Here is a 21,905-nt window from a genome sequence, read left to right as displayed (position 1 = left end):
TCCTTTCCATTCTTGATCCATTACATAGTATTCAGAAGCTTTCTACCTAACTATTATGAATTTCCATTCCAGTCTTCCCTTGATCTACATAATGCACAATCAGGTGCTGGAATGTAAGGTTGTCTGCCCACTTCGTCGCTGCTGGAGAAAATAATTCTGTCTGTGCTGTGTCAGGCATCTTAGTAGAATCTTGGCTCATGAGCAGGCTTGCAATTTACTGTCTATAAAGAAAGATGTATATCTTCTATAAAGATTGTATAAAATCATGTCTCTTTACTGCTAAAAAAAAAAAAAGAGCAGCACTGGAAATAAAAATGTGTGCTTGAATGTATTATCATCAGCTTCCATGCTTTAAAACTGCTCTCATCTACAGAATCTAGGACTGTGAATCTGAAAGTATCTGTATGCACACTTGAAAGATGAAGAAAGTCTTTCTGCAGGCATTTTCGCTTAGAAAACGAAAGCACATTTATATGTGCTACCTTTTCAAAATATTTTCTGAGATAAAGTTATTCACAGAATAATTTCAGCAAGTCATTTTTGAGTCTCTAAGATCTCAGGCTGAAGATTATTTTCAAACAACTCTTTGAGAACAGATATCCAGAATGCAGGCTGAGTGAATTGGTATTCCACCAGCAGATAAGCTGTATATAGCATATTCTGTCCCTGAACAGGAAAGCGTGGCTCTTTTTTCAAGCTTTTTTTTTTTTTTTAATAGAAATACTAATTTTCAGATGGAGCTTAGTATCTAGATGCATCTGTTTGGTCTTTTCTCAAGTACCAGTACTGGTTAGCAAATAAGAAAATATTTAGCAAAGACCTTAAAGAATCCCCATGCCAGGGGTTTACTGAAGAATCCACAAGAGAGTGGTTTAAGAAGGTGAGCAGTTCCATTCAACCCAGTAGATATATTTATTTAGCACAACAGAACATGTGTATCGGAATCTAGGAACTTGGGTGCTGCTTTGGAAATCTCGACTATGAAATCTACCCTTTGTATTCCTCCCTCATCATTGCTGTCATTCCTGTGATGATTTTTTTCACCTGGTAGAACATAGCTACTGAAATGCTCCTAAATGGGGGTGAAGCTACTACATGATGACCTTCTGGTCTTCCTAGCAGTGGGTCAGCCACAAGTCCCTCTGTGGGAGTGCCTGAAAAGCACACCCGGGTGTGTGCTCGAGTGGGGACATTGGAACAGTGAGGTGACAGCAGGCAAAAGGGATTGCAAGGCCTGTTGGGATAAGCTGGCAAAAGACCCCCATGTTCTTGGGCTGGTGCTATACTTTGCACACCACAAGGAGCACAGCTTGGAGAACACCGGGGGCTCCTGATCACAACAGGGAATAAGTCTGATGCAGGAGTGGAGCGCTTCTCAGCCTTAAGTCAGTGCAACTTCCTCACTGACTAGTCTTCACAGAAGAGGATATGAAGCATCTGTTTTTGTAGCATTGTTTTGTTTGGTTTGACTGTTTACCGCTATTGATGCACTAGTTTCTCTATTGCATAGGTTTGTTAAGGAGGAACTTGTTTAAAAACACATCTATTGGTCTACCAAGGTATTTTTACATGTAAATCAGTGAAGGTATGACTTCATTTGACTGGACTGGAAAATCCACTTGACAGAGAAGCAACCTAATGAGGAAGGTCTTCCTTAAAAGAGAGTACTCAGGACTTGACCCATAGAGTCAATCTTTATATTCAAACTGAATTTAATTTGAATACTGTGGGACTAATCCAAAAAACTAGCATATATGAGAATTTGTCATCAGAGCTGGAAGTGAAAGAGAAACCCAGCAGATACCATATGTAATCTGTAGTGTATATATGTGCATATAGCACTCTTGTAGTGACTGTAAGTACACAAAGTACTGATGCCACGAACAAGTTTGCTTTCTGTACTGTATAATAGAGTAAGTTTTTCAAAAGCACCTACAGGAACAGCCAAATTTTCCTGAGTGTCCAGTGGATGGCAGCTACCTAAATCCCTATGGTGTCTGTGAAAGGCTCAGCCATCTGTGTTATCAGTAAAAGTACATCTGAGATTCTCTCCTAAACAGATAGCAGCAGCTGTACTCTTAAATACACAGCTTATGTAGCTTAGCACTGCCATTTCTTCATGCTTCAGTCCTTACTGTACACAACTACCTTAACTTGTCCATACAGTAGTGAAACTGTGTATGTTATGACAAGGAAATTGCCATGTTGTGTCTTCTCATGTGTAAGTGGATCCATAGATACTCTGTCTAAAGATGACATATTCAGGTTAATCATGTCCATTAGGAAAACAAACTGTTCATCAAATAAAAAAGCAAAAAATCCCTATTTCAAAGAGTGTTGCGGATTTTTGAGGAGACATAAGTATACCTAAGGAGCAACTTTTTTGAATTTCAGGAGTAGTCTATCTAAATGAGACAGGAAGAGCTGTTCTCTTGCACGCTTTCTAAGTCCTGTGGACTTAAAAGGGAACTTAAAGAAACGTGCAAACTGTGTTGCTGTTGTTCACCTCTGTGATATGATCTCCCAGTGCAAGGCTACTTACTGGATCACTGAATCGTCAGTATGTTATTGTACAGCATGTTTTCATAATGGCCCACACTGTTGAGCTGAGTGGGGATATAGCAAAGAGATGTGGTTTTTAAAAGGAATTTTAAAATTACCTTAAATTCCTTCACACAAAGGTTACTCTTTATAGTTGAAATATACTCGGAGTCTTTTAGCAATTATACTACCTGGTAGCTGGAAAGCCACTTTCTTTAAAGGTTAAGAAAACCTGATATCAGAAGCCTGTTTGGAGTATAGTGCACATCTAATTATCTTTCTTGGTCTTAATTATTTAGCAAGTGCTAATAAACTGCACGTATCATGACACTCATGTTTAATAAGCATATAAATTTAATTGATTTTTTTCTTCCATCTCTTTGAAGACTCTCAGGCACGGAATTCAATCACAAGGCAATGGCATTATAACTTCCAGTATAACATCAGGTTTTAATAAGCCTCCTGTTTGCTGCACACATGTGCTTAGGACTGCCTGGAAACCAAATCAGTAGAGAAAAGGGATTACTTTAGATTACTTTGAAATGTGCATTGTTTGAAATGGCCTCTGGTGACCAGCTTTCATGAATGGCTGATTTTACTTGTGGGGCACGTCATCTGGCTCAATTATACCAGCCTCTTTTGCATGACAAGTGCACTTCTTGGTTGTGTTGAAATATGAAATTCTAAAACAAAGTAAATCAGATGGTGAGAAATAGATTTGAGAAACTGTATATTATTAGAAGCTTGTAAATTAACAGGAGACATTCTGTTTTTGCCAAGAAGTATGTGAGAATTTTCTTTTAAAACCCGTTCACAGATTTGAGGTTAATATAAAAATATTTTTATTTGCTTTAGTGTTTTTTAACCATATTAACAGCATTAAAATAAAATACTTATTTTCCTTTTCTCAAAGACAGCTAATTTCTTCTACCGTTATGCATTTTTAAAATGTTATTGGAGTTTGCTGTTTGACATATGAAGTGTTGGAAACTTTTACCTACTAAGAATATCCCTCAACCTGTAAAAGTAGGTTAGGAAGCGTGCATTAGACTTTCAAGTCACTGCAGGCTTTTTACTTTCCTGTCTGTGTTTGTGAAATTAAAATGCAAAAACTTAACAATAATATAAGGTTATGATTCTCCCTGCCTGCAATTACTTTAAATTATAGTTACTTTAAATTAATCTAGCCCGAGGCACCAAAGATGCATCATTACAATACACAGATTACATTTAGAAGTTGAGCAGATAACTGATTGATTAATAAAGTGTGTTGGAAATCCAGTAGATAATGATTATATCTAGAGAGGAGCTGCATTTTTTGTGTTCACTGTAAATCCTATACTTTACAACTAAGATTAGAGGATTAACCTTTAATAAGAGATGGTAGATACTGGTTTTTTTCCTGACTTCTGCTGTACATAAATGTGTTTCCCATGGCTGCAGGCTCGATATTCCCACAGGAAACTGGCCTGCAGATTTACACTTTTGTGCCTGGTAGCCTGAGATTGCAGTGTTTTCCTTTTAAATAGAAGATAGAAGTGTAAGATGTGAGAAAAGCATTAACGTTACTAAACTGAAAACAGTCATCTGTCAACAGCTTTTTCCACTTAAGGACTTCACTGTGTTGGTGTAATTGAGAGTTGTTAGCCTTATTGTTGTTGTGGAGCGTTACAACCCTCTAGTCATCCAGGCCATATCATTTTAAAAGAGATTTCTGAACTGCTAAATTGCTTTGGTGTCACTTCCCTGAAAATGTATTATGCAATTTCAATCTATCTGTACAATCATCATGAAATTACTGATCTCGTGATTTTGTTGGATTTTGATGTAAACTAAGTGCCCACCTGTTATGATTCAGACTATGTGAGAGTTTGAGAAGTCCATCTGCCCTTAGACATAAACATCAAAGATCCTGAGAGGCTGTACATATATGTGGCTGAGAAAACCCTCTTCACTTCTTTTCACCTTGAAATTCCCACATAGGCAAAACGTTCTTGAGTGCAGCAGGATTTCTAGATGGACAAATTTTAATTTCAGGCAAAGAACTGAAAGTGACAGGAATAAACCATTGATCCTGACCTTTGTGTGGACATTGGTAGGTGAAGTCACCTCCATTTAACACGATGCATATGAAGATGTCTGACCCTATGGGCAGTCTCACCAGTTTTTCAAATGCACCAGACCAGGTGCCCACCAATGTGACTAAACACCAAGGTCACACTGGAAATTATTAAACACTATCAATATCATATATCACAGAATGGCTTATGTTGGAAGGAGCATTAAATAAAGATCATTAAGCTCCATCCTCCCTGCCATGGGCAGGGCTGCTGACCACTGCATCAGGCTGCCCAGGGCCCCGTCCAACCTGGCTTTCACCTCCAAAGATGGGTCATCAACAGCTTCTCTGGGCAGCTATGCCAGCACCTCACCACCTTCTGAGTAAACGTTTTTCTCTGAACATCTAACCTAAATTTCACCTCCTTTAGTTTTAAGACATCCCCCCTTGTCCTGTCACAATCAGACTATATAAGAATTTGATCCCCCTCCGGCTTTTAAGTTCCCCTCAAGTACTGGAAGGTCACGGTGAAGTATCACTGAGCCTTCTCTTCTCCAAGCTAAGGAAGCTCAACTCCCTCAGCCTTTCTTCACAGGAGATGTGCTACAGCCCTCCAATTATCTTTGTGGTCCTCCATCTGGCAGCAGCAGCAGGGTGTCACCAAGCTTATAGCACATTACATGCAACCTTACTTTCTCTGCTTTTTCTGGATATTCAGGATTCTTTTTGTTGTGATTTGCTCTTTTACTTTTCTTGTTGAAATTCTGGTTTTAAGGAAACAGAACTTTAGGGACATATTCCTGTCAAAAATCTCCATTAAAGATAAAACTGTCAAGTCAACTGATCATACGTAAAATACATCTGATGATAGTACTCTTCTGCTTGGGATCAGGAAAGCATGATCATATACTTGTCATGATTGATGCTTAGTATTTTGTTTGAAGTTTTTTATCCATTTATTTACACACAAAAAAAAAATTATTCAAAATAGTCTTTTGCATAAAAGGCGTAAGACAATATCATGTGCAATGTTAAGATATCCTGCTTTTTCTTCCGTGTTTTTGATAACATTCATCCAAGTTTCTAACGCTTGTCTGCAAATCTCAAAAATCTCCTAAGTGTCAAAACATTTACATGTGGAATACGTCTTAGTTATATACAACAAAGACAATTTGTAGAATCAGGAAACTTAAGTACAGCGTAATAATCAGTAGGATACTGGATGGTAATGAAGAACAAAGCACTTAACTATGAAATTTCCATCACAGTAGGAGTTCCTTCGTTTGGGATCACTGTTATACCTCACACTGATAATTTTCTAGGCATATATATTTCTAACATCAGGGGAACTAAAATCTGAATTCTAGTTCTCAACTCCACAATCCACTGTCTTAGTCTTATTATTAATATGTCTTTCTTTGTCCAGAGTAGATCCATTTTTGTTTGTAAGGCTTTAACTGTGACTTTGGATCACGTACCATCCTCTTCACAGTTGTAAGAAAACACCAGAAATGTGATGTAGGAAAGATAAAGTTGTCAACACTTTGTTACCACTTGGTTGTGCATTACTTGTCTGGAGCACTATGTATCTCATGTTCTTGGGGACAGCTATACGTCCAGAAGCCATACTCATTATCCCCACATTTGGCTTCAGATTGATAAACAAGAAAGAAATCTGTTCATGTAAGGCAGATTCTCAATACAAGGATATGTGAAGGCCACATTTGAAATGTATGAAACATAATGAAGTCCACACACCTTTGAAATTTATAATGGAGAAATACACTTAAGGATATTCAGTATACTTTGTTTAATAAACAAAATGCATGACTTTGGACAGATTTTTGTTGGCCAAACACTAAGTGGTATTTTGGGTGAGCACAGTAAAAAATGCACATGTCAAAACAGTGTGGATTTTCAAAGTGAAAATGATCTTTTTTCAAAACAGACTATCATTTGTTATGTTCCAAATTAAATACAAAAAAAAAAAAGCCCTTAAACATTTCTTGACTAAAATGAATATAAAATCTACAGACAGTTTCAAAAGTTATTATTCTATTTTTCACTTTTCCTCCTGGTCAATGAAGAGATCTTGAAATAAAGTCCTCCTAGTTTTTATTCCACTGACAAAAAGTGGCCCTTCTTTGCCAGTGTAATTCAAGTTTCACGGGTAATTAATTCTCCATGCCAACAAGTCCTTGAACTGCTCGTTATAATACTAGCAACAAAGAACAAACTAAAGAACCACGTTTTCAGATTTTATCCCATTAAAGGTGAGTGCAAATTATGAATTTGTGCTTCTGGGGGGGGGAAGAGTGACTGTAAAATAAAAATTACATCCAGATGAGGAAAAATAGTCTCTCTGGATTTCCTGCTGCTCGGGTTTCATTTATTTGCTGACAATGTTTCAGTTGTCAAAGGTAGAGTCTTTTGGAAAAATGTAACATATCTATAAAATAGCATATATATAGAAGTTGCAATTAGTGTTTGTAAATTCTGCTTGAGGAAAACATTTCCTATTGCAGTCTTGATTTCTGAACACTACACAATACTTGTTACGTTTACATCTGCATGCGAATTTGAAAAGGTCCTTATAATTTCTTGTATTTTTGTCTATTTCCAAAGATTAATTACAGTGTCTGTAGGGACACTTGTAGACTACCAGACAGTATCCAGCACAAACATTGCAGCCTTGTCTTCCCTGTCATGGCTGTATTTTGACAGTTTTCTTTACTTCATTTCCTTCTGGAACTGGGAATCAGACTGTAAGAGGGCAGGTTCTCAAAGAATGTTTCCGAATAAAGATTTGTCTTATGTAAAAATGAAATGATGAGCTACAAAAGGTAGTATTACTGTGCTTGTATGCAGGAACAATTTAATGAAACTTGATTAACTGATTTAATACATACAGATCAGTCTTTATCGTTTCCTTTATCCATCAAGGGGAAAAATATTAGATAGTTGGAAAAGAAACTCTTCATGCTCATTTTTCCATAAAAGAATTGTTTAAGGTAGCCCTGGCTTGCTCAAAGAATCTAAAGCTAAATGATTTTTTATAAAAACCAGCACATCCCAAAGAGGGTAAAATGAATAATGCTTGACAATGTTAATTTGCATTAGTGTGAATTTTATTAGCACTAAGGTGTAATTGTCAGGAACTTGCAGTTTCATACTGTGGGGGATTATTCAAACACGTTGGTGCCAATGTTTGCTCAGTGCAGTCAGGATGACTGCACTTTCTGGGTCAACATTGTCTGAAAAAGTTTGCTGTACAGTGCAACTGATGTAAGAAACTAAACATTGAGTCTCACTTCACGTATCCTTTCACTCTTTGTGAGGTGAGTCAAAGTTTTGCTATTTAAAGATCAGACGTAGAGAAATCATATTTCTCCTTTGCACCAAGAGCATGTAGTGTCTGGTGTCTGTCAGAAGAATGCTTAATTCTTCAGTAATCTCGTTCTTCAGTGCTTTTGTTGGCTTCTGTGCTCAGCTTAGAACAAAATACAGGAAAGCTGAAGTATTTTTAATAGTCAGTCTGGACTAATGACAGACTTCCAGTCTGCTTACCTGAGTGTTGTGTAATCATCCAAATGGCATGTAATTTTCAATGCCCAGCCCCGATATTGGCTTTGCAGTGCTACAGTGCTCGTCAGAAGCTGCAATGTTTGATGGAGCAGAGACAATGAAAGACAGAATCTCTCTGCAACAGACACTTGGATTTTCCTTTTAAAGACATTCACACTCTTCTGGTGTAATTACAGCCTGCCAGAGTGAGAAGCATGAAACTGTTTAGCTTGTGAAGCTTAAAATAAAAGGTGTATGTGAAAACAAGAACACAATCCTTTTCCTAGCAGTCCGGTACCAAATCCCTTTCCTTCCCTCTCCTATGGCTTCTTCCCTGAAATTTAGAGCACCTTCCTATTAACGTATTTTTAGGTGAGTGATTGGACTTTTTCTTTTCTTTTTTTCTGTGTTGCTTTTGTTACACTCTTTGCACTTAGTTGTGGGTTTATTGTTAATGTTTTTTGTCTAAATACACAACTCAGCTTGAGAGCACAGATCTTCTGAATGATGCTCCAGTCTAATTATATCATGTCCACCCCAGTTCCCATGCAGCCTTCCCCATAAACAGACTTCTTGGACTTGGGGGGGGGGGAGGCTCACTGACTGATGTCACCATGCTTCATTTATAGCCCCAAAATTATTTATGTGGCAGGTCAGTACTCTGGAGGGAGCAGGCTTGACTCCACTGTTTCTTTCCCCCCCCCCCCCCCCTTCCCTTTTGCCCCCAGAAATTCCCTCCTTTTCATTGTGTAACGGGACGGTTTTGCAGTGCTTCACTCAGTAATGCAAAAGATGTTCAAGTATGAGTGGCTGCCCATTCCTCCCCAGGCCAATCAGTCATTTCTCAGCCGCAGGTTTAAATCTGCTGCAGCGAAGGCAAGCCTGTGTGCTTGCATTGGGTCTTACAAAAGCAAGGCTGTGTCACTGACAGACATGGAGAAGGGGTTCCAATAAAGCACCCAGCTGAGTCTGGAAATGAAGTATCAAGGACAAGGCTGTGCCAGGGGTACTGTGCATTGTGGATGAGGCATGCGGGTCCACTGCTGACTGATTGAGGGACAGTTACGCTTCTTCACAATGCTGGGTAAGATCATCTGGGCTGTCACTTGATATGAGCTTTCTTGTCAGAGGGAAGATGACTTTTCATGTCGTGATCCAGTGCAGATTGCAAATGACAGCCTTGCTGTCCTCTCTGCTTTGTAAGGGTTTAGCCGCTCATGCAGGTGAGTTAAGCTAAAATAGCTTTACTGCTTGCCAAGTGCCATAAGCTGGAATTAACTCTTATTTGCAGAATCTCAGGCTGCCTATAAATGTTGCAAAAGCACCTGTGTTTGATGACAGGATGTGTATCTCCTTGATCTCTAGCAGCCAAAGTGCCATCTAATCGCTGCATGGGTATGTGTGGTATTAAATTAAGCTGGTGAGCTGAGGGGAATGCAATTTTTTTTTTTTTTTTTTTTTTTTTTTAATTCTTCTATTTCAGGACAGAGGAAGAAGCTGTACTGAACAGTTCTGGAGACTTTGAAGCACAAGCACAGCGCTGAGGTCTTTGACTGACAGACCTTCTGCTTTCTCCTTCTTGCAGGGCTCCTCCTACAGATGTTCTGAACACGTCTGCATCCCAGCAATTTTGTACTGTGCCCAGGTACTGATTGTACGGAACATGCTGCATAAAAAGAAGCATGGGGTATAGGAGAAGGAGCACTGTGAGGAATATACCAGGAGAAAGTGTAGTTGCAGAAGGACCAAGTTTATTCTTAGAAAATGATAGATTAAAGCTCCTATTCAACAATATGGCTTATAGTCATGTCAGACAGTCTGTGTCAGGTTTGACTTCCCTGAGTATCATCTTCTCACTGTGTGACTGGAAGTTTAATTATTGCTTGAACAGAATTTCTTTTCCTCCTTGCAGGTCTTGAAAACTAGAGTTCAGGCACTTCTGGATTGTTTTTTTCATTGAAATACTGGAAATACTATGAAGACCTCTTGGTTTGCACTCCTCTTGGCAGTGCTCAGTACTGAACTGCTGACAAGTCATTCTTCCACTCTCAAGTCCCTGAGGTTCAGAGGCCGTGTGCAGCAGGAGCGAAAAAATATCAGACCAAATATCATCCTTGTGCTCACGGATGACCAAGACGTGGAGCTAGGTGAGAAAAAATTCCTATTTGCTACTTCATTTCCTCACGTGTCTTTCAATAATTTCTGCCAGGCAAGTACTTTAAACTCAGAGAAGGCAGTGGTTCTGAAACAATATCAGAATGTGGGACGGATTTGGAAAATGATTTAACAAATATTATTTAATAGTATTTATAAGGTTTAATTCCAGACTTTAGGAAATATATGCTTGTCAAAATCAGCTGTAAAAGGACACATAAGATTAATTTTTATGTGAATTATTTGAAATTGATGTGTTTTAAAACTGTGGTCCATATGTAACAGTAAGATAGTTTTGCTTTCGCCAGTTTACTAAATTTGTGAGTACAACCTGGGTATTTCAGCCAGGAGTGATTTTTCACATATTTATTCTTAGGGTGGAAAATGTTAAAACACTTGAATGATGTTCCAGGAGACCTTTGAATGTTTTCCATTAAGTAAGTTAGAAAGACATTATAATGGTTATGCATATAACTGATTTTTTTCATTTACTGCCTGAAGTGAAAAATTAAGGAGAGAAAGAGGATCATTTTAGGTTACTCCCAAGCAAATATTTTAGTTCTGGGGATGGAAGGTAGGATCAAAAAGGTGAAAGAATGGCAAATCAATTTGAAATGAAATCTTGCATTCTTAGGGTTTTTTAACGAAAGGCACGCTCTTAATAAAAGTAAGGTGAATTTGTAAACAAAATGCCATATAGGTTGATAAAGCAAAATGCTTCTCTCATAAAACTTGCAACAAAATAATTCATTTCTTCTAAGATCACATACATTCAGCCAGAAACCTGTAGACAAAAGGTGGACTAGATCTAAAAGCAGCCCCAGAAACTCATGACTTATTGGCATTTTTGTATTTGTCATTATACTGTAATAATTTATGCAGTCATTTCGGATTGTGAGAATACAATTAAGAAATTGTATTTTGTGACTGAGGGTTAATCCTTTGGCGCAGTAGCTATCCCCCACAGCTCCACAAGCAGGCCCTGAGATCTGAGTACATCTTATCTATTTCATTTCTTGCTCTTTCAAATGTCTGCTCTGTTTAGCTGTGCTGCATAATGAATGGCTGTTCCTGGCTCTATTTTTGGCCTAAAATACAGCTATTACAATAGGAATGCATTTCTTCTGGATAGAGTCGTTCTGAAAATTTCTCTAAAAGGGTCATGTCACGTCCTCCTTTTTGTGGTCAGAAAGAGCCTGCGTTCTCCAGGGCACTGGGGAAGGTAGGTCAGCAGACACATATCTCTGAACAGCGTTACCGATGAGCTGTCTTCAGTCTTGCGAGAGGGTGTGCAAGTGGTGAAAGAGCAGGAAGGATGTGGCAAGCCACTTTGTTCATTTTGTGGAGCTCCTCTCTTTGAAAGCCGCATTGGATGCTCACAGAGGCTCTGGCTCTTATTAACAAGCAGTTGAGCAATAGCCTGGACATACATGCATTCCCACTGCATTGAATGAAAGACGCAGGTTTCCCCTTTTCATAGATCATTTCACAGGAAACAGGATTCAGCCCCAAGACTTACTGTACTGCATTATTTGCACTTCTACTAATAAATCATTCTGCTTATTTGAAAAACAAAGCCATACTGTTTTCCATGTGTGAATTATCCCCTTGCCCTTTTGTGATTCCTGAGAAAAAATCCCAAGTTTCCCAGAGGTCAATGGGAAGTAACACTTTATGCCACAAGCAGAATAAAGCTTAGGGCACGATTATCCAAAACTCACAAGACTGAAAGTCTCTTGATATGGATTATTTGCTCTTATATTCCCAGCATGAACATTTCTAAAAGCTGTTCTAAATGAATGCTTGAACATAAAAGCATATAAGGTGCGCTACAGACTTCAATCAGGAAAGATTTGTCTCCAGAGCATGTGTAGGCATTGAACCAAAATATTCAGCTGCCTGAGTGCAAATGATATAGAGGGGAATTATCCAAAGTAAAATTTGCAGGAACCTGAGAACTTGCATTTAGTTAGTGCTCAAAGCAGGCTGTCATATTGATCTGTACTGTCACCCTGAGTTCTGCATTCTGAATACAAAGAAGTTTAGCAGAGCTGCTGTCTCATACAACTTATTGCATAAAACCCCCAAATTTCTTCACAACTCCAGTCAGTTCTTGTACATATTGGGAGGAATGTGATACAGATGAAGGGTATTACTGATCAGCTTGAAGATGGTGGCTTAACCAATATGAAGCAGCCTGTCCAGAGCTCTTGAGAAAAATCAGCAAGAACTTTGGTCCTAGGGCTGGGAGCTGATTGGTCAAACTGGACCTATGTGTACTTCATAGCCCCCACCAAGATTCTGAAGTAGAGGCAGAACTGCCTGACACTGAGGCAAACTCATATTTGGCTCAAGACTGGCACATCGTTGCAGTTTGGCTCAAGACAAAACGCTGGGTTCCACAGGAGCCAGGAGTCACTGCACCCCTGGAGACAGCATATTGCTGCTCCTCAAGGCAGTGGCCCCAGCTTCCATTGAGATCATTTCTATATTCCTTTCAGAAATGAGGATAGGTATTTCCAACTTTATGCTCAGTCTTCAATCACTTCCTCAGTCCTCAAGCTTCTACATCACTTTTTTCTCCTATGTACTTCTACATATCAATCCCTCAAGCCATGACTCCGCAATAATTCACAAAATCCTCACTGTGAATAGTTTTTTGTGTAACATCAAAAAGGAGTCAAAACTAATGAATACTTTGGTAGTTCCAGTATTCCTAACTCAGAGCCCGTTGAGCTTTGGAGAAATATGAAAAAGCTTTAGAAAGTGGGGGGAAAATTCCAAAGAACTAAAACAAGGTAACTACCTCTGCCCACTTGTTTACAGCCTATTGCACCATCCAACAAAATCCAGATAAATGGATTTATACCTATGTATACATACATATAAAGGGATGGATTCCTATCTGTATATACATACATATAAATGCATCCTGTGCCTTCAGCTGTTGGAGAAGGGATCACAGCTGGCCACATCATATGAGGCATAATTTGCCTGATTTCCTTTCCAGCTTCATTAGAAATTTCAAAGCACTAAAAAATGTAGTCTGAAAAAATGAAGATACGTTCTGAGATTTTCAAAAGCCCATCACCTTCCAGTTGCCGTGCTTTCAAACAAATTAAGACAAGATGGTTTTAGCTGTCCCATTGTATAGATGCCCACCTGTGATACATATGGGTGAAAATCCATACCAGCTTTACTACTCTTTAGGAAACCTTGGTTACCACACATTTCTCAACGTATGAAGACAATAGTTGGAAACGTGACACTGAATTTTGTGTTTGACAAAACTTGCTCACTTCTGTGTCCAAAATGGCTGCTCCCAGTTATCTGGTTCCTTTCAGGTGCTTCCCAGTTGGTCATGTAGAGCGTGAGCATCCTGCTGTCAGACAGCGCCTGAATGTGTGTGCCCTGAAGACTGTGGGCCAGATGGTAGAGAGCACAAGCTGTGAGGAGAGCTACAGACAGCAAAGGATTATAACTTCTATGAACAAGTTTTATCTCCTGCTTATGTTTAGTTTTCCAAATGAGGAAGTCTCACCTGCTTTGAAGTGTCTGTTTCAGAATTTCCAGAGGGGCTAAATCTATTATTGGTGTCAGTAAGTGCATACCTGGAGGAAAAAGTTACTCATAAACAGCAGGTTTGCAAGAGAAGAGGGCTGACCAAGCAGAGGAATGAGGAATTGCTCTAACAACTATTCATCTCCAATGCAGAGAGGCATGAAAGTGCACAGTGGCCCTGCTGCTGCTACTGTGCATTAGAGTAGCACAGCAGTGCACTCCCATCCAAACACCTACAAGCACTTTGCAGCTGAGCTCTGTCATAAACTGACATTTCAAAAATGTCCAAGCTATAAAAAAAAAAAAAAAGAGGGGCGAGGGGCAAAAAGGGAAAGTCAACCTTGTGTACAAAACAAAGATGTATAGAGTGAGAAACATCTCTCATTTGATTATAATTTAATAACTTAGTGAAACACTCTCGCTCGTACAAATGGAAGACCTTTCATGCTCAGGGAGCTCTCAGTCACTCTCTTAGTTCTCTGTATCTCTAAACACGTGGTTTTTATCTGTACTGAGTTCAGGAAAGCACAAATGCAAATGCTCTGTATTTAGAAAAGAAAGACTTTGAAAGAGGAAGAATCCAAAATGAATCGTTTGCTATCTCTGCTCAGGGTGCTGAATGTGTCCTTAAAGACACAGGTATTGTTACTGCACTGGAAGATACTCATCATTGAATCTATTAAGGTTGGAAAAGACCACTAAGATCATCTAGTCACCACCACCATGCCCACTAACCACATCCCTCGAGATCCATAAACCATTTCAAGAACTGCCTCTTCCTCTTTTCTTTAATGAAAACAATTGTGATGCAAAAATTTCACACTCAGCACTGACTCTTTAGCCCAAAAGCTAAACTGAGCGTGCTGAACATTAGCTAACAGCTAATATTCATAAGATTTTACTGCTTACATCTAAAGATGAACTTCTTGGCAGTTCTGTGTTTTTAGAGATATTTCTTTCGTGGTTTTAAAACTCTGTTGTTTTTTAAGTGACCCAAGCACAACCATCAAGAAAAACTCTTATTCTATCCATGGAATCAATGCTTTTAATTTTAATTTTACATTTAAGCTGACCTCTGTCAATTATGAAAAATGAAAAGTAAAACCAAAGGAAAAAAAAAAACGAAGTAGAATTCCAGAACTATCTTTTTACAGCCAAATTTGTGTAAGTATTAAAATTCACAGATGTTTCCTGGCTGCATACTGACAAACCCATAGTTCACACTCACCCTTCAATCTCTGCTCTTTTGGATAACCAAAAGAGCAAAGCTTGACAGCTGTCAGCAGGTACTGACAGACTCTATCAGGAACTGTTCAGCCTTTTTGCAGTCAGAAGCATGCAAGCCCTGCCAGTCTCACCTTGTTTTTTCTTAAGATGTTTCAAATAATACCAAAAAATTTTTAAATTGGGTCAGTGCAAAAGTGTGTTGAAAATGCAAGAGTTTCTTGAGAAAAGTTCTGAATTTTGCTAATACATTTTGCAAGCACATTCATCTCCAAAATCTGATTTAGAGCACAGTATTTTAGCTTCGGAGCCAGCCATGCTGATCCTGAATCCAGAGAAACTTCTGCTTAGGGAGATCACTACCAAATTCTCTCTTTTTCTTCCCAACCATCTAGTCCTTCCTTCCCTTCCTCCTTCCCTCTTTCTGCCCTCTCTCTCTTTCTCTCTCTCTCTGATTATCTGATAAAAGGGAAGGAATTGTAATAGATTCATTAGCAGCCTCAGAATTTTACATATTTTACTGGCACATTGATGCAGCCTGTATAAAATACTGTTCTCCTACAGCAGTGTTTGGAGAACTGTTGACCTATAAATTTGATATAGTTCCAAAGTTCTAATGCTATATTTCTAGATTAATCTGCACTTCTGCTTTGTTTTGAAGCCTGAGGGGGAAAAAAGCCAAACTCAATCTTTCTGGAATCCTAAAAAATATTTTTCATTGATATAAAAAAAGATTTTATATTTTCTTCTAAAATTACCTAAGTTATGGAGTAATAGAGACTGATGTCTGAAAGAAAGGTCATCGCTGATACTCTGCTTTTAATGACAAAGTAGCATCCAGTACGTTCCAACTGCTTTTAGCAGCAGAGTGATAATCAGTTCCACTTATTGCAGGGTCCTTACAAGTCATGAACAAAACCAGACGGATTATGGAGAATGGAGGGGCATCCTTCATCAATGCCTTCGTAACCACCCCAATGTGCTGCCCATCGCGTTCCTCCATGCTGACTGGAAAGTATGTGCACAACCACAACATATACACCAACAATGAAAACTGCTCTTCTCCCTCCTGGCAGGCCACTCATGAGCCACGCACTTTCGCCGTGTATTTGAATAACACTGGGTATCGAACAGGTAAGAGGCAAACACTAACTCTGTGTTCAAGTAATGGTGTTGGATGTTGAATATGGGGTCTTGAATCACCGTCTAAAAGCAAGTGACTACTGTTCAGAATTGTGTTTATAGAGGAGGGTTTAGTGTTGTGGGGAGGGAGGGTAGCATGACTTACTGGTACAGATTGGCAGCTAACAGCCATATGAAGAACTTTTTTTGAAATGGAGGAGCATATTTTCATGCTCAGATGTCCCAGGTGGGAAATATGCTGTTATGCATGTTACACCTAGTGAGAAAGAGGTGCATTTTCGTGGCATTGTGGGTCCGAACTGGCAGTTCAAGCCATGATTATGGTCAGTATTATGGCCTGCTTGTAGACAGCTGCTAACAGTTCTGGGGGAAGGTGTCAGGGCCAAACGAGGGACTGGTGCCAAAGACCTCACAGGAGCAAAGTGCCTGTCATGGGAGTGAAACAAGGTGAATGCTATAATTTAAACTTTGCCACAGGGCAATACTTCATTTGCATTTTCTGAGAATGAATAGAAACATGCCTTTAAGAAGGATTGTTCTGCTGTGCACCAATAAGATTTGATAGTTTTCTTGTAAATTCCTGGTGGTTTTCCGTACTCAGAAGATCCCTGTCCTGTCTACAAAGAACTCTTCTTATTCCCTTCGTCTGTGCTTCAGCTTGATGTAAAACCTGATTCATTTATGCATCACCTATCACCTAAGATTCAATCTGCAGACACATTAGGCTCCAGCCTGACTTCCCCTTCCCAAGGTACGGGAAGGTTGCAAGGTCATCAGGGTGCAATTTGTCCAGAAGCATCGTTTGACTACAAAGACTCTCCTTTACAGGACCACATAGACACAGATCTCATTGCCAACTGTGTTCTTTACAATGTAGTTGGTAAGGAAGAAGTTTTCTCTATCAGTGGTTTAGGCACAAGAACAGATTGCTTTCAAAACATATAGCAGGCTAATGTCTCCACACTGTCTGCTTGTGCTAATTCTCTTAATGCTGCTGTATCCAGCACCTCACATTTATCTGCCTGTTTGCCATCATTTCTTCACTGCAAAGACAACTCACTCTTTCTTTCTCTCTCCGTAGTTCTGGAGAGCTGCATCCTGTTTAAAAAGCTAAAACAAACAAATATTTATCTTCTCTGAGCCCAACACATGCACTGAATAACATTCCAGTCTCTACAGAGCTGATTTCTGTGGACTTGCTGTCAGAATACAGCACAGCTAAACCCGAGTAAGGGTCAGCACCAAGGCTTTTGAAGAGAAAAAGAGAGGGGAGAGCAAATTGATAGTCAGTGCTAGAAAAAGTGCTGAAATGACCCTAAAACCTTTCTGCTTAGTGTCCCTTTCATGTGGAATCTACCTTTCTTGCTCTTTAAAAAGTTCAGTATCTTACTGACTTGTCATCTAACCTTTGCAGAATTGAATGCCTCCTGCATAAACTGGACAGCTACGGCTGACTTTGCTGTCAGTAGCCCTCTGCCCTTCTGGGGCTACATGCTCTGCTTGGGTAAATATGCGCTGCTGTGAATTATGAAGGCATGTGAAGATGTCTACTAAATGCAAGATTGATTTTATTAAATGGAAAAGATCAAAGTGATTTAAAAAAAAAGAAAGAAAGAAAGAAAGAAAGAAAGAAAGAAAGAAAGAAAGAAAGAAAGAAAGAAAGAAAAAAAAGCCTTTCCAAAAACAGACTGAGGGAACACAATTACACAAATAGTAGAACAAGCAGGACAATTGAGTTTTAACAAAGGGCAGGACAGAGAAAAAGAACATGGAAGCAAATGAAAATACATTTATGAAACTCTGTTTCTGACTATAGTATGTTGTTTGACCCTGTAGTAATGCAGCCCTAAAGAACTTATTAATTAACTCCTTGTAAGATGAGCCCACTTTCCAATTACCTCTCAACTATTTTTTGAAGTGGCAGCTTAATTAACAGCTGAACTTATGATACATTTTTCAAGGACGGTGTTACCTCATTAAAGAGTCATCAAAAGTCCACTAACCAACTAATAATTTACATTTCACAGCTAGAAGGTTTAATAAACTGTAATGATTCAAGAATACCTGGAAGTCAAAAATAATTGGGAGTAGGAAAGAGGTAGCTAGGGAGAAAGATTGACTACACGACACATGGGCTCATTGTGACTCTGTGCTGAAGCTGCAGGTAAACCAGTAAATCAGTATCCACCTCAGAGGGCCAAATGCCACTTGCTGTTTGGTGGCCAACCTTAAAAGGAACAAGTTTGGAGAACCCCAGTGCGATACAGCAGTTGAGACAACATGCTATACCTTGAATTTGGTTCTCTGTTTGAAATGATGAGGATTTAGCTCTCACGTTTTGCACAGGGTCAAATAATTATATAAGCCAGTGGAAATAAGGGGGTGGCAGATTGTTTATATAATGTTCTTACTTCTGTTCACACCAGATAGTTTCCAACATCTATAAAGCATTCGCTGTCTAAACCTGCCTCAGCCTTAACTAAACCCTCTATGCTGCAATTGATCACCCAAGGGCAGGCTGCTTATGAGGAGAGTCCTGCTAAAGCCACGAGGACTCCAAGCAGGCACAGCAGTCCATTTAAAGAGAGGTCTGAAATGTGCTGTAATAAACTGCAGTCATAATTAGAACCCACTGGGAAAACCTGACAAAAAACAGATATTTTTTCTTTCCTTTTTCTCTTCTACTGTTCTACTTCTGTTCTACTCTGAAGTGACCTAATGGAGATGTTACATTTCCTGGGAACATCCTTTGTTTAAAACATCAGTGCTAAATCACGGGCAGGAACTGTGCTGTGTGGGAACAGGACAGACAATATTCAGTAACATCACTGCCAAAACAAAATTACTGTTGCTTCTAATTATCTTTAAAAAAATCCAAAAACAATTAATGATGTTGCAATTTTTATCATTTTCTTTAGTCACAAGCTCCATGCTAAAGCAGAAGTGAGTCAGCTGCGCAGCTTCTTAACTTTGAAAGTCCACAAAATTGGTGAAATTAAACTAGAACTTGTGGAATGCTGACTAACATAGAAAATAGAAGGGAAAGACACAGAGAATAGGTAGAAAGAGAAAACAAAGCAACTCTGGAGAACTTCAGAGATGAAACACTTGTTATTATTAGATACGCTTCAGCTGTTCATATATAGGAGGAAAGAGGGTCACTGTAATTACTTTCAAATCTCATAGAAATTGTCAGAAAAACTTGACACGTTTTCTGTCATCTTGTAGTTTTAAGGTCAGGAAACATCCCATCAGCTATTTAGATTCAGAAATTTTATTTTCAAGATTATTAGATGCAGGAGTTAGAAGTTTTGTTTAGGCCTTTCCAGTGGTGGCCATTATCTAGGAGACATAAATGTTTATTTTATTTTATTATTTTATTGCTATGAAGCGTGTCAATCCTTTGTATGCTGTAGGATTTTATCAGCTGATTTTATCAGCTGAAGTTTCATCCCTCGAATATCTGAAGAGAAATATACCTTTAAATTTTCCTTCCTGATTTAACATAAATATGCATTCAGAACCCTCTGCTAAGCGTTACTTTAAAAGCTGATTACCTTCTAACCCTCTCTCCTCTTAACCCTTCGTAGCCAGTGTAGTCATGCTGGGCAGATAAGGAGTCTGCTCTGGTTTCACAATCACTCACTGCCTCAACAGGCCAAACTCAGGATCAGGCTCTTCTCTTACACAATTCCACTTGAAAGACCAAAGATCACCAAATAAGGCAATTATTTGCTTACTAATTTGTTTAATTGTCTTTATGAGGACATATTTCCCAATATTTTATTTTTGCTCAAAAGGGTCAACTGATCAGCGTAAGATTTAGGGGTCATGTATGCAACTGTCCCAATGGCATTCTCAGCCTTTTATAAGACAGAAATGACAAAATATCAAAGTTAAGCAACATGAATGCTAGTTTCTAAATGCTCATGTTTGTAAAACTCAAAACTCAAGAAGTGGCTGGACAAGATACTGCTGACATTGGTCACAGAATGCTGTGTCGTGATGAACAGAAATGGTCCTTTACTTGACATCTAGATAATATTTTCAACAGTTCGTATCAACGTCTGTTTTATGTCAGCTGACATCTGTCAATTATTACACCTTTCTTAGTGTAATGGTCAAATAACTAATTAATTGCTGAGGTGATGAGATTGAAGGCCAAGCAGTTTGAAGAAGGAGTATTTAAACTGTAAATCATTCCACTTTGACACACCAGACAAGTAAGTCTTTGAAAAAGGTGCAGAAACGATGCCTTCTGAAGATGATGCATTTCTTCTGGAGGCAAAGCGTGTGTGGAAACAGGAAATTGTTTGTAGCCTTACAGTACAATTGATTGCCAGCATACACTATTTTTAATTTGCATCATTTCAGTGGCCTAATTTATATCCTGCCTCATACACCACTGCAAAACAGAGAGGATGTCAGGATGTGGTACACAGGTGGGAATGAGTATACAGGGAGTTAATTTTTATTTATTTCTAAAGTAAAAATAAAGAAAGGGAGAGAGAATCCCATGCTTTAGGTTGTTCCTTAATTGGTATAAAAGAGGCTGGGGAGCATCAAGCATCATTTAAATTGTTAATAATTGAAATAATTTAAAATATGCTTATACATCTCAGAATAAAATTACGCTTTCAGTCAAGTTGAGAAATGTTCAAGTAAAAGTGAAATATGCCAAAGATATTCAAATAGTCCACAGAAAGTGAAATATGGATGAGAGAAAAGGCTGAAGAGGATAATGAGCAAGTTTGAAGTGAAACATTTTTTGATTCAGGATTTCATCAAAAGCTACGGCATATTTGCCTACTCACACTTAAAACAGAACTCTGTGCTACTAGATCTTGTGCAGAAAACCATACAATAAAAGTTTTTCAGCAAGGCTAGACATTCAAGTTCTTCCTTTCAGAAGATCTGGGTAGAACATTGTGCGTGCACCTAATCCATCTCTCCTATTCATTTGGCCACATGGCAGAAATGTATTATAACATATCATTTTTGAAAGGTTAATTTTTCTCTATTGATAAAGAAGATAGACCTCTAGCAGGAGGTGAGATGCTAACATCCAGATTGGTAAGGATGGAGTTCTCAGATCCTCTCAGCAAAACTCTGCTGTGTTTTTGCTGAGTAAGCAGAGTGAGGTTTCTGTTCGGTGAGACGGTTTCAGTGCTACTGAAGACTCCAGTGATACTCAGGAGACCTTTTCCAGGCACTGTTGTGCACTCCCAGTGTCCAAACATTTAATCTCTCTTCCCGCGATGCACATGCTCAGGCCTGCAGGCCCTTCGGTGCCTCCTGAGCCCCTCTCTGAGCCTTGTCCCCCAGCCTATCTGTCAACAAGTTGTTCCACCCTCTTTCTCCGCCTGGCGTCTACTCAATCCTGACAGACACATCTTGTTCCCACCACTTGTCATTAGCAATCTCCTTTCCCAGTCCACTCAGCAAATCAGTTTCTCCCACCCCCTTTCCTTCTCAGTCACCTTCTTTTCCCTTTCTCCACTCATTTTCTAGTTTCTTGCTTGACATCCCCTGTCCGGGGCCCCTGAGCCTCCCCTGCCTTTTCCCCTCTCTCAGTTCCTTTGCTAGCACCCCTGGGGCCCTTCCCCAAACTGCATATCCTTATCTGCTCACCTCCTGCCCTTTGCATTTCAATCAACTT

At 39.1% G+C, this 21,905-nt stretch overlaps 1 protein-coding gene across 8 annotated transcripts in view; it reads left to right on the top strand.

Moving 5' to 3' along the window:
- The window catches only part of SULF1 (sulfatase 1), a 190,727-nt gene that overhangs the window by 114,159 nt on the left and 54,663 nt on the right, over window positions 1-21,905 (top strand). For 7 of the 8 annotated variants that reach the window (XM_048938917.1, XM_048938918.1, XM_048938919.1 and 4 more), the window contains 3 exons: window positions 9,750-9,809; window positions 10,077-10,311; window positions 15,998-16,237. In XM_048938917.1, the coding sequence (XP_048794874.1) occupies window positions 10,140-10,311; window positions 15,998-16,237 (412 nt within the window). In that variant the 5' untranslated portion in view covers window positions 9,750-9,809; window positions 10,077-10,139. The remainder of the gene's footprint in view (window positions 1-9,749; window positions 9,810-10,076; window positions 10,312-15,997; window positions 16,238-21,905) is intronic. The other variant, XM_048938921.1, reaches the window with a different exon arrangement.

This window comes from Lagopus muta, chromosome 3 (assembly GCF_023343835.1).
Source record: "Lagopus muta isolate bLagMut1 chromosome 3, bLagMut1 primary, whole genome shotgun sequence".
Taxonomy (NCBI): Eukaryota; Metazoa; Chordata; class Aves; order Galliformes; family Phasianidae; genus Lagopus; species Lagopus muta.
This window is presented reverse-complemented; position numbering and strand designations above follow the sequence as displayed.